The following is a 12275-nucleotide window of genomic DNA, read 5'->3' on the forward strand; positions in this document are numbered from 1 at the left end:
GGATTTGAATCTAATAACCTGTTGGATTTATTTACAGGTTTAGGGGCTGGGTGGATATTTTCCTTTCACCCAGGGTACTTCATACACCACCACACAGAGTAAGAATGGCAGGGTAGGGCTGACACAGGGCGATGGGGTGAGGCACAGGAACGTGAAAACAGCGGCAAAAAGATTCAGCTGAACATGGGAAGGGAAGCAGGGAGGGTCCGAGCTTCTTCGCCTGGGGAGCTGAGAATAAGGGGAGAAATCCGGACGGTGGGCAGGGCAGTGAGGAGAAGGTGAAAGCAGTCACCTGAGCAGACCCCTTTTTCAGGCATGAAGGGGGAGGGGGGAGCCCCAGAGAAACACCCCCTCGCCCCTCAACCCAGGGAGCTTCATCTCGAGCCCCCCGGCTTCACACCCCGCGAGGAGAACTGCCCCTGCCCCCCCTGGGGGCAGCTCCCCTCCGCAGACACCTGCCCCCTCCGCCGCCAGCCCCCCGGCTTCACACCCCGCGAGGAGAACTGCCCCTGCCCCCCCTGGGGGCAGCTCCCCTCCGCCGCCAGCCCCCCGGCCCCTACCTGGGCGGGCTCCACGCTGGCCGGCAGCGCCTCGGGCAGGGCCTGGAAGAGCAGCAGGGCCATGGCGCCGAGCAGCCTCCTCTCCATCCCCCCCACCCCCCGCCTACCTAACCCTGCCGCGGTCCGGCCCGGGACGGGAGCAGAGGGGCGCCCCGCTGCCGGCCCGCCCACCTCGCGTTCCCATTGGGCGGCCCCACGCCCCACTCTGCCTGTCATTGGCTCATGCCGCTTCCGCTCGTGACACCCACCCCCCGCCAGGGGCTGGGCTAATCCCGTGGGACGCCATCTTGAGTGTGGCCCAGGAAGAACTTTTTCCGGTTTGGCTGCCATGATGGGTGTGGCGGAAGCACATGGAAGGGGGAAGTCGGAACCTGACATTTAAAGGGCCGGCTGTGGGAGGGAGGTGGATGGTAGCTCAGGGCACCAGCACAGCTGTCTGGCCTGTTCCCGCCACACACACCCCGACCATGTCCCTGTCATTCCCTTCCCTCCTCCCCCTACTGTGTCCCCATCACCCTGACCCGTAACCCCCTTTCCCCCCGACTGTGTCCTCATCACCCCCAGTTCCCTGCCTGTGTCCCTGTCACAGCTCTCCTCTCCCTCCTTGACTGTTCCCATGACTCTCATCTGTGTCCCTGTCACAGCTCTCCTTTCCCTCCCCGACTGTGTCCCCTTCACCCCCAGCTGTGTCCCTGTCACAGCTCTCCTCTCCCTCCTTGACTCTTCCCATGACTCTCATCTGTGTCCCTGTCACAGCTCTCCTCTCCCTCCCCGACTGTGTCCCCATCACCCCCAACTGTGTCCCTGTCACAGCTCTCCTCTCCCTCCCCGACTGTGTCCCCATCACCCCCAACTGTGTCCCTGTCACAGCTCTCCTCTCCCTCCCCGACTGTGTCCCCATCACCCCCAACTGTGTCCCTGTCACAGCTCTCCTCTCCCTCCCCGACTGTGTCCCCATCACCCCCAACTGTGTCCCTGTCACAGCTCTCCTCTCCCTCCCCGACTGTGTCCCCATCACCCCCAACTGTGTCCCTGTCACAGCTCTCCTCTCCCTCCCCGACTGTGTCCCCATCACCCCCAACTGTGTCCCTGTCACAGCTCTCCTCTCCCTCCCCGACTGTGTCCCCATCACCCCCAACTGTGTCCCTGTCACAGCTCTCCTCTCCCTCCCCGACTGTGTCCCCATCACCCCCAACTGTGTCCCTGTCACAGCTCTCCTCTCCCTCCCCGACTGTGTCCCCATCACCCCCAACTGTGTCCCTGTCACAGCTCTCCTCTCCCTCCCCGACTGTGTCCCCATCACCCCCAACTGTGTCCCTGTCACAGCTCTCCTCTCCCTCCCCGACTGTGTCCCCATCACCCCCAACTGTGTCCCTGTCACAGCTCTCCTCTCCCTCCCCGACTGTGTCCCCATCACCCCCAACTGTGTCCCTGTCACAGCTCTCCTCTCCCTCCCCGACTGTGTCCCCATCACCCCCAACTGTGTCCCTGTCACAGCTCTCCTCTCCCTCCCCGACTGTGTCCCCATCACCCCCAACTGTGTCCCTGTCACAGCTCTCCTCTCCCTCCCCGACTGTGTCCCCATCACCCCCAACTGTGTCCCTGTCACAGCTCTCCTCTCCCTCCCCGACTGTGTCCCCATCACCCCCAACTGTGTCCCTGTCACAGCTCTCCTCTCCCTCCCCGACTGTGTCCCCATCACCCCCAACTGTGTCCCTGTCACAGCTCTCCTCTCCCTCCCCGACTGTGTCCCCATCACCCCCAACTGTGTCCCTGTCACAGCTCTCCTCTCCCTCCCCGACTGTGTCCCCATCACCCCCAACTGTGTCCCTGTCACAGCTCTCCTCTCCCTCCCCGACTATGTCCCCATCACCCCCAACTGTGTCCCGGTCACAGCTCTCCTCTCCCTCCCTGACTATGTCCCCATCACCCCCAACTGTGTCCCTGTCACAGCTCTCCTCTCCCTCCCCGACTGTGTCCCCATCACCCCCAACTGTGTCCCTGTCACAGCTCTCCTCTCCCTCCCCGACTGTGTCCCCATGCCACTCAACTGTGATCGTGTTACACCCTGACCCTCCCCTGACCATGTCCCTGTCATGCCCCAACCTTCCCTCCACTGACCCTGTCACACCCTGGCCCTCCCTCCTGAACATGTCCCCATCACCCCCAACTGTGTCTCTGTCACAGCTCTCCTCTCCCTCCCCGACTGTGTCCCCATCACCCCCAACTGTGTCCCTGTCACAGCTCTCCTCTCCCTCCCCGACTGTGTCCCCATCACCCCCAACTGTGTCCCTGTCACAGGTCTCCTCTCCCTCCATGATTGTGTCCCCATCACCCCCAACTTGTACACCCTGACCCTCCCCCAACCATATCCCCATCACATCCTGACCCTCTCCGCCAACCACGTCCTTGTCATGCCCCAACCCTCCCTTCTAATCATGTTCCTATCAGTCTCAGACCCTCCCTCCCTACCATGTCTCCATCACCCCCAACTGTGTCCCTGTCACAGCTCTCCTCTCCCTCCCCGACTGTGTCCCCATGCTCATCTGTGACTGTGTTACACCTGACCCTCCCCCATGTCCCTGTCATGCCCCAACCCTCCGTCCCTTGCTACCCTGTCCCCATCACCCCCAAATGTGTCCCTGTCACAGCTTCCCCTTCCCTCCCTGTGTCCCCCCATGACCCTCAACTGTGACCTTGTTATACCTGACCCTCCCCGATCACATCCCTGTCATATCCCAACCCTCCCTTCCCTGTCACACCCTGACCCTCCCTCCTCTGCTACCATGTCCCCATCATGGCCCAACTGTCTGAATGACTTCATCCTCCTCCCCACCCAGTATGATTGGTACCATCACCACCTGCCTTGGCAGGAAACTGAACTAGACAACCTGACAGGTCTGGTCTGGTCTCTGGCCCCATTTGTGACAGTCAAGACAGACTCAGGAGGATGCCTGATGCCCAAACAGCTCCAGTGCAGGTGCCCCTGCTGCTACCACCCCAGAGAAGGACAAGGTAGGGTCATGGTGGAGGAACAGGTGGGAAAGCTTCACAGTGCATGGGCCATAGGAGGCTCCATATGGGGTAAGCCTAGGACCCCAAATTGCCTTAATCCCTTCCTGTCCAGAGCACATTCTGCTTGTGCCCACTAAAGCAGCTGAGGACCCGCAAGCCTGAGAATCCCACCCCGGCAGTCCCCCTCCTGATCAGGGGCAGGGGAGGGAGAGAAAGTAGGTGTGGGAAGAAGATCAGCATGACAAGCGAGTGGACACATTCCCACTGTTAAGGTGTAAGGTTGCTCCCGCTGTGTTAGCTCTGCCATGTTGCACATGCTGCATCTTCAGTCCCCAAGATTAAATAACCAATAATGCAGTGACAACGTTAAAGAAAAGAGGAACAGAAAGTGTCGCTTGACAGAGCTTAGCTTAGGAAAGGTCTTGGCTTTTGGATGTGCAGTGTAGCCTACCTGTCTCTTTGCACTAATGTGGGGGGAGGGGAATTTTTTGCACATAATTCCCATTTTATTTGATTTTTTCTTTTCAAGATAAAACGCTGTCATGTTTCACGTTTTTGGCCATTAGTTTGCTCAGGACTTGTGCTCACAATTGCTAAGTAAAAACGTATCCTTGCTTAGCAAAATAAATAAATAAATAAACCCTCTGTCCCTCCCAAGGCAGCAGTGTTTGCTCAGCTTATCGCTAACCCCCTCCCCCAGCAAAACAAACAGCATGTGTTCCTCTTGAGTCGGGTCCAGAGTGCCTGTCCAGCACGCCAGTACTCACCGTGACAGGATATGTAAGAACATAAGAATGTCCAGACTGGGTCAGACCAAAAGTCCATCCAGCCCAGTATCCTGTCTACTGACAGTTACCAATGCCAGGTGCCCCAGAAGGCGTGAACCTAACAGGTAATCATCCTATCAGGGTTGGAAGAGACCTCAGGAGGTCATCTAGTCCAATCCCCTGCTCAATACAGGACTAATCCCCAGACAGATTTTTGCCCCAGATTCCTTAATGGCCCCCTCAAGGATTGGGCTCACAACCCTGGGTTTAGCAGGCCAATGCTCAAACCACTGAGCTATCCCTCCCCCCATGATTGCTTTCCTGTCATCCATCTTCACTTTCTGACAAACAGAGGCTAGGAACACCATTCCTTACCCATCCTGGCTAACAGCCATTAATGGACTTAACCTCCATGAATTTATCTAGTTCTCTTTTAAACCCTGTTATAGTCCTAGCCTTCACAACCTCCTCCGGCAAGGAGTTCCACAGGTTGACTGTGTGCTGCATGAAGAACTTCTTCCTTTTATTTGTTTTAAATCTGCTGCCCATTAATTTCATTTGGTGGCCCCTAGTTCTTATATTATGGGAACAAGTAAATAACTTTTCCTTCTTCACTTTCACTGAAGCAACATTCCCGGAGAAGTGAAAATGGTGGTGGAAGCATCGGCTGGTGCCTGCTTCTGTGTCTTTTGCCTTCTTTATTCCAGTTTTCTTTCCTGCCCCTCTGCCTTCTCTGCCTGAGAGAAGAATGAAAGTCTGTGGTGGAGGACTCAGGCTCTGGGCATCTGATAGACTTTCTGCACACAGAGTATGAGATCCCTGAGAGACCCACCTTTTTCTGAACAATGGTGCCATAACTGGTCCAATACAAAGTCCATCCACGGTGCTTGTCACTTGCCTGAGGAACTCCTTGGAGAAGGTGGCTGCATTCTCATTGCAGCTGCTGGGTCTCTTGCTGCTACTCCACCAGCAGAGCCTTGTGCGTCAGCCTTGTTTGTGTGGTCCTCCTTCACAAAGATGTAGCACTGAAGCTACTGGACAGGAAATCCACCTGGAGACATGGCTAAAGGGTGGGCAACCTAAAGCTGGCTTGCTTATGATGTTACCAGCTTTGCTGGTTACTTTGGGGTATGCTCATTTATTAGGGTTACTCTTCAGGGTGGGAGGCAAGAGAGAGAGAAAAAAGCTCAGTAGTTTGAGCATTGGCCTGCTAAACCCACGGTTGTGAGTTCAATCCTTGAGGGGGCCATTTAGGGCATTGAGGGAAAAAATCAGTACTTGGTCCTGCTAGTGAAGGCAGGGGCTGGACTCAGTGACCTTTAGGGGTCCCTTCCAGTTCTATGTGATAGGTATATCTCCATATATTATTTAGAGAGAGAGAGATGGGTTCCCACTACTCCATGGAGCTTGACTTGAGTGGGGGTTCCAGGTGGTGGTGGTAGCAGAGGGTCCAGAGTGCTGGAGACAGGCAGAGCCCCCAGCACGATTAGTCAGGAGAAGATGAAATCCCAGTGGAACTGACACATAGTTTGGATCCAGGCATCAGAGCACTTACTTGAGTGTGCGTGGGGTTTTTGTAGAGAAACAACAATGGTTCAAGGAAGAACACTAGATTTGTTTATGTGTAAACAAGGGAGATACCAAAGTTGTTTTGGTCAGACTAGACATGGAAGCTGATCATTCCTGGCTTTGGATGGTGTTCCTTGGAGGGAGCTCACAACGCAATTAGAGAGCTTCACTATTTTGGATACCATTACAGGATTTATTACTGGAATTGGTCTGATAACTACTGAGCTGGGTATACGCAGGTGTGGGGTCATTAACATCTGAAGCAGAGATCCCCCATGATGCAGTGCTTCCCTGCTTTTCTGGTCCCAGAGTTCTGTGCAGTTCTTGCCTTGGAATCTCTGTTCTCCATTCTGTATGCTAATGGAGATGCCTCCTTGTCCCATCTTTGATGCAAAAGGCCAGGGGAGTTTCTTTAATCCTGTCATCCTTATCCCAGGGGTTAAGGGGGGTCTCCCAAGGCCTTTTCATTGCTTTTTGTAAGTCTTTCTTCTGATGCAGATTTAGTTCAAGCAGAGGCTGACGTGGGGGTGTGTTTCGTGAATCAAACAGGCTGAGTACTGTGCCCTGGCTCCCCATGAACACAGAGCTGCTAGGTAACGATGGTGCCTTCTATGCTAATGCCATTAAGGATGTGGACATGTGTGGACATTTCTGCTGTTCTGTCATGGCAAAGAACCAGTTACTTCTCCATGGCAATGTTAGGCTGGCCAATGTATAGCTGAACACAGCCTAAACTAGCCCTGAATCAGCACTGTATGTGCTGAATAGTTCGGACAAAAGAAAAGCCATCTAAACTATTGGGTAAACACCACCAGGTGGCGCTGTTACACATGCCGCTGTTTTTCTTAGCATGTGAACAAATGATCAGTCTTGGGAAGACAGGCTATGTTGTGGTTAGTTTTTGGGTTCTGCAAGGTTTTTGTAAAGGCGGGGTGGGGGCTTTGGTGAGGGAGCTGTGCAAGCAGCAGGGAAATGTAATAGATGCATTTAATTAGGCTTGTCAAAATTCCATTTATTTATTTCAACAGATATCAATGTTTATTTTAAAGAATTTTAAAAGATTTTTTATCAATTTAAGTGTTTACAGTTGTGAGAGATTATGGGTTAAGCAGTTTTCTCTATTTTTACTGAAGCACATTTCAATCTATGGGATGTTATGGTTGGAGAAGAAACAATTATTTAATGACTGGTGACATGGAGATTCAAAAAGTGAAAGCTTTACAACTGTTATAACACGCATTATCAACATCATCCACCACAATACCTAAAGATAGTATCCTTACGGCAACAAGTCATGCCTGTTTTTCCTAGTCCATCCGCTAGTCCATTTGTAAAAAGCCTGATTCAAAAGTCTGAATCACTGGATTTGGATGCTAAGGTCTCAAGCAGCATTTTTCTTATTGTGCCTATCTGTGAATTTTTATTATTATTGACAGAAATATTGTTTCTGTGTGTGTACAGTGAAATTGATGTTTACTGACATTGACCAATAAAAATGTAATTTTTCCAAGTCTAATTTTACTTACTCAGTTTCATTAAAACAGGCCCTTTTCATACGCATTCCCAACAGTCATTAAAGGGCAGTTTGAGTAACAGGAACAACAACCAATGGCCTCCCACACTCACCTGCAAGCACAACCTCCAACATGAGGGGCTCACAAGTTACATCATGCCCGAGTCTAAATCTAGCCATTAGCTGGAAGGCTCCTGTTGTACCAGACCTCTGTGCACTGGATATAATGAGAAGCAGGAGTTAGACCAGGGGTCGGCAACCTTTCAGAAATAATGTGCCGAATCTTCATTTATTCACTCTAATTTAAGGTTTCGCATGCAGTAATACATTCTAATGTTTTTAGAAGGTCTCTTTCTATAAGTCTATAATATATATCTAAACTATTGTTGTATGTAAAGTAAATAAGGCTTTTACAATGTTTTAAAAGCTTCATTTAAAATTAAATTAAAATGAAGAGCCCCCCCAGACCGGTGGCCAGGACCTGGGCAGTGCGAGTGCTACTGAAAATCAGCTCGTGTGCTGCCTTCGGCACTGGTGCCATAAGTTGCCTACCCCTGAGTCAGAACCGTTGCCGATTAACACTCAGGAACAAGCTATCAAGGGAAGTGGTGGATTCTCCAGCTCTTGCTGTCTTAAAATACAGCCTGGAGGCCTTTCTGGAAGATGTGCTTTAGCCCAACAAATTATTCAGCACAATGGGAGTGACTGGGTGAATTTCTCTGCCTGCGTTATACAGCAGGTCAGAGTAGGTGATCTTTTCTGGCCTTAACATCTATGAAACCTGCTTCTCTTCTGCTCCAAAACTGAAAGAATGATCAAGTCATCAGGGTGATAAGACTGGGACTCAGGAGCTCTGGGTTTAATTCGCAGCTCTGCCACAGACTTCCTGTGTGATCTTGGGCCAGTCACTTAATCTCTCTTGCCTCAGCTCCCCATGTGAAAAATGGCACGGCTGTCCCTCGCACAGAGGCGTTGTAATGATAGATTGCCAGGTGTTCAGCTACTGCAGTAATGCTGACCAGGTAAGTATCTCAGCTAGAAAAACATTCACAAAGTTTAAAGCCATTTTTACTACTGCTAAGGACCCTCATTTCCCCCCAATTAACATGTGGGATTTTCCCATTTGGGTCCTGCATTATCCAGGTGGCACATCTCACACTCAGTCACCATGAGGGGGCTGGGATCCCAGCTGGGAGCCAAGGTAATACAAAGCACACAGACCCATCAGAACCTGGTTTGCCATACAGGGGTTTCCAGAGCCTGTAATTAAGTTTTGCAAATTGTAACCCAGTCTCGTGCCTGGCCTCAGACCCAGACACAGTCTAGGCATTGTTTTTTCCTGTGTCTGTGCTCATGTGACTCTGAGGTTTCTTTTCGCCCTAACAAAGCTGATACAGTCAAAGGTACATTTTGCATTTTCCAGTTCTTGAAGTCCCAGGACAGCATCACGTTAACCCTTCAGAGGCTGCAGGGGACAGGGGGAGCTGACAGCACTTTCTAAGAGGTGGCAGGGGCATGGACAGGGGATTCGGCCATTGAAACAACATTCTATAATGGGTGGGGGGAGGGGAGAGTTCACTCTGCACGGGCATCCAGGGTGATATTTTGTTGGTGTTTTTCTCACGTCTACCTTCTATGGGCCTGCCATTGACAATGACTGAAGAATATCTATTTGGTTTAGTTTTTGTTGGGGGAGGGGGAAGGCGGGGTGGGGGTGGGGGGAGTTGTCCATGGGCTGAGTTTGGCTTAGGCATTGGACAACATGCCCACCAGTTGTTATTACAAAATCCACTCCAGGCTAGCTCTTAAATTAACACACACACAGGCAGAAGTACTGTATGCAAGCTAGTCCGGAAGAGGATTTGTCCATTGTTACGTAATACATTCATTAATGGTCTGGAGGACGGCGTGGACTGCACCCTCAGGAAGTTTGCAGATGACACTAAACTGGGAAGAGTGGTAGATACGCTGGAGGGACAGGGAGAGACAGAAAGAGCCCAGGCTGTTTAGCTACTCAAGAAGGTTGAAAGGCGACTTGGTTACACGTCCCAGAGAGACAATCCCAGGTGCTGAAGGGCCTTTACTCTAGCAGAGAAAAAGACAGAACAAGAGTGACTGGAGGGAAGCTAAAGCAGCTGCCAGACCAATTCCAATCAGAAATAAGGCAGATGAGGGTGGCTTCCCCATTGCTCGCTGGATTCAAGTCCAAGCTGAATGCTCTTCTGGAAGCTGCTTTAGGCAGATGCAAATTATCGGGCCTAGCAGAGGAGGACTGGCTGAACTCTCGGGCTGTGCTATACAGGAGGGCGGGTGACACTTAAAACGGTTACTCACCTTTGTAACTGTTGTTCTTTGAGTGCTTGCTCATATCCATTCCAGTTAGGTGTGTGCGCGCCGCATGCACGTTCGTCAGAAGATTTTTACCCTAGCAACACTCGGTGGGCCAGCTGGGCGCCTCCTGGAGTGGCGCCACTATGACGCCGGAAATAGACCCCGCCGACCACGCCTCTAAGGCCTTCTAAGCCCGCAGCGCGTCATAAAACTTGGAGCGCGCTTGGCTGACACAGACGGCGCGCGACTACGCGAGTGTCCGGCTACCCTCACTAACATGTGTGAGCACTCGAGTTTTGTTGGTCACTTGATATAAGTAGTTGTAAGAGTATGTACACTAGCGTAAGGGGATCTGGATTCACCCCTTCCACCGGCCCGTGGTACGGCCCATTGGCGCGCGAGCACGGTATTTCGCAAACCGTGTCCTGATCAAGGGTCCAGATCAATGCTCAATTATGGGGATCCCTACGACTTTCCGGCTGCGGCACGCGGTGTCGGAAGCATTTACCGACGCAACACCGGGCAAGTCTGAGATCCCCCTGATGGCCCGCATGTGCCCGAAGAGATACCCTGCGCCCAACCGCCCGCATCCTTCGGCCGGCTACCCACATGGGAAGGAGGGCGGGTGTGGAATGGATATGAGCAACACATCTCGAAGAACAACAGTTACAAAGATGAGTAACCGTTTTTTCTTCTTCGAGTGCTTGCTCATATCCATTCCAGTTAGGTGATTCCCAAGCCTTACCTCGGCGGTGGCGTCGGAGTGAGACGCTGCGGAATGCAAAACTGCTGAGCCAAAGGCTGCATCGTCTCTGGACTGCTGAACCAGTGCGTAGTATGAGGCAAAGGTGTGAATGAAAGACCAGGTAGCAGCGCGACATATTTCCTGGACGGGGACATGGGCCAGGAAAGCGGCAGATGAGGCTTGCACCTGAGTAGAATGGGCGGTGAGATGGCTAGCCGGAACGTGAGCCAATTCATAGCATGTTCAGATGCAGGATGTCACCCAAGATGAAATTTGTTGGGAAGAGACCAGCATGCCTTTCATCCGGGCTGCTACAGCTACAAAGAGCTGGGGTGACCTTCGGAAGGGTTTGTTTTTCTCAATATAAAAGGCGAGAGCCCTGTGGACATCCAAGGTATGAAGTTGTTCCCGACGCGATGAATGCGGCTTCAGGAAAAAAACTGGGAAGAAGATGTCTTGATTAACATGAAAGGCAGACACCACTTTAGGGAGGAATGCCAGGTTTGGTCGCAGCTGTACCTTGTCCTAATTCTAATTGTTTCCATAGGCTGAGCTCTGTGCTGATAGCATCTCAGGTTTTCTGGAACTAACCCCACCCCATGAGATTCCACAGACAGACTAGCAGCTATGGCAATTTCAGAGGCTGTACTGGCCAGGGGCTGCCATTTCTTCCCTCATATGAAGTTTCTACAGCGCTTGTGCTTTGGGGCCAAAATTAAGTGTAGACATTCCCGCTCAGGCTGCAATTGGGCTTGGAGACCCGCCACTCTCGCCAGGTTTCAGAACTTGGGCAGGGATGTCTACACTGTTATTTTTATCCCTGTAGTGCAAGCCTGCATCAGTTGCTCCAGGCTCTGAGAATGGCTGTTGAGAGGGGGTTGCAGTGTAGATGTGCCCAGTGTTTGCAGCAGACATGTTCTACTATTTGAGCAGGTTGAGACAAGGGGTGGAGCTCAATGCTCCTTGAAAAGGAACGGGCCCGTTTTTGCCCAAAGATGCAATTTTAAGCACATCATAGAAAGGCCATGCAGTCCCCAAAGCGGTAACACTGGACGAAGACAAGGGAGCAGGCACATCCCAACTGCATGGTATTGGAAATAACAGCCACCAGGAACCTCGGGTATGCATTTCAAAATTCAGCAGCAGCTGGCTTGTTAGCAACCCATGTAACCAGGATCCCATCCCCTGTTCTCCACTCCCTCCTCTGGCTCTCTGTGGAACATGGCCTCAGTTGTAAAGTCTTAGCCTTTATTTTCAAGGCCCTGACAGTCTGGGAGCAGGACACCTAGAAGTCCACCTCCAGCTTCAGCCAGCTGCCATGCACAGTTCTGCTCTGACACAATGGAGCAGTCTATACCCAAGGGACAACCAGTGTGCACAGGAGACACTGGTTTCTTCAGGGATGGCCCAGGACTGTGGGATCCTGCCAAAACTCAGAACAACTATAGTCCTAATATCAGACTCTCTTCTTCAGTGTTGTATTCTCCCTAAGCACGTCATGGCTGCAGCATGGGAATCAAACTAGAAAACTGCTGTCCCCATCTCTAGCAAAAGGGATTAATCAGTCTTAACGTTCAAACACTGTTGGTATCTTAGTCCATCTAGCATCTCCTCAAGGAATCAGCTGCTGAAGTCATGTCAACAACAAAACTGAAGCACATCTGAATTCTCGTGGCAGGGAGGAGTCTCCTCAAGAAGCTAATGACCTTAATGCCGAAGTAGGATGGGCATGTGTGTTTTGAATAGCAGTGGCACATTGTGTTACAAGAATCAAC

The 12275-nt window shown here is 51.8% G+C and overlaps 1 protein-coding gene across 1 annotated transcript in view; it reads right to left on the bottom strand.

Annotated features, from left to right (window-relative positions):
* The window catches only part of WBP1L (WW domain binding protein 1 like), a 91350-nt gene extending 90614 nt beyond the window's left edge, over positions 1-736 (bottom strand). The window contains exon 1 of the mRNA XM_032766900.2: positions 561-736. Coding sequence (XP_032622791.1) covers positions 561-647 — 87 coding nt within the window. The 5' untranslated portion in view covers positions 648-736. The remainder of the gene's footprint in view (positions 1-560) is intronic.
* Positions 737-12275: the final 11539 nt, after the last annotated feature.

This window comes from Chelonoidis abingdonii, chromosome 16 (genome assembly GCF_003597395.2).
Source record: "Chelonoidis abingdonii isolate Lonesome George chromosome 16, CheloAbing_2.0, whole genome shotgun sequence".
NCBI classification, from domain to species: Eukaryota; Metazoa; Chordata; order Testudines; family Testudinidae; genus Chelonoidis; species Chelonoidis abingdonii.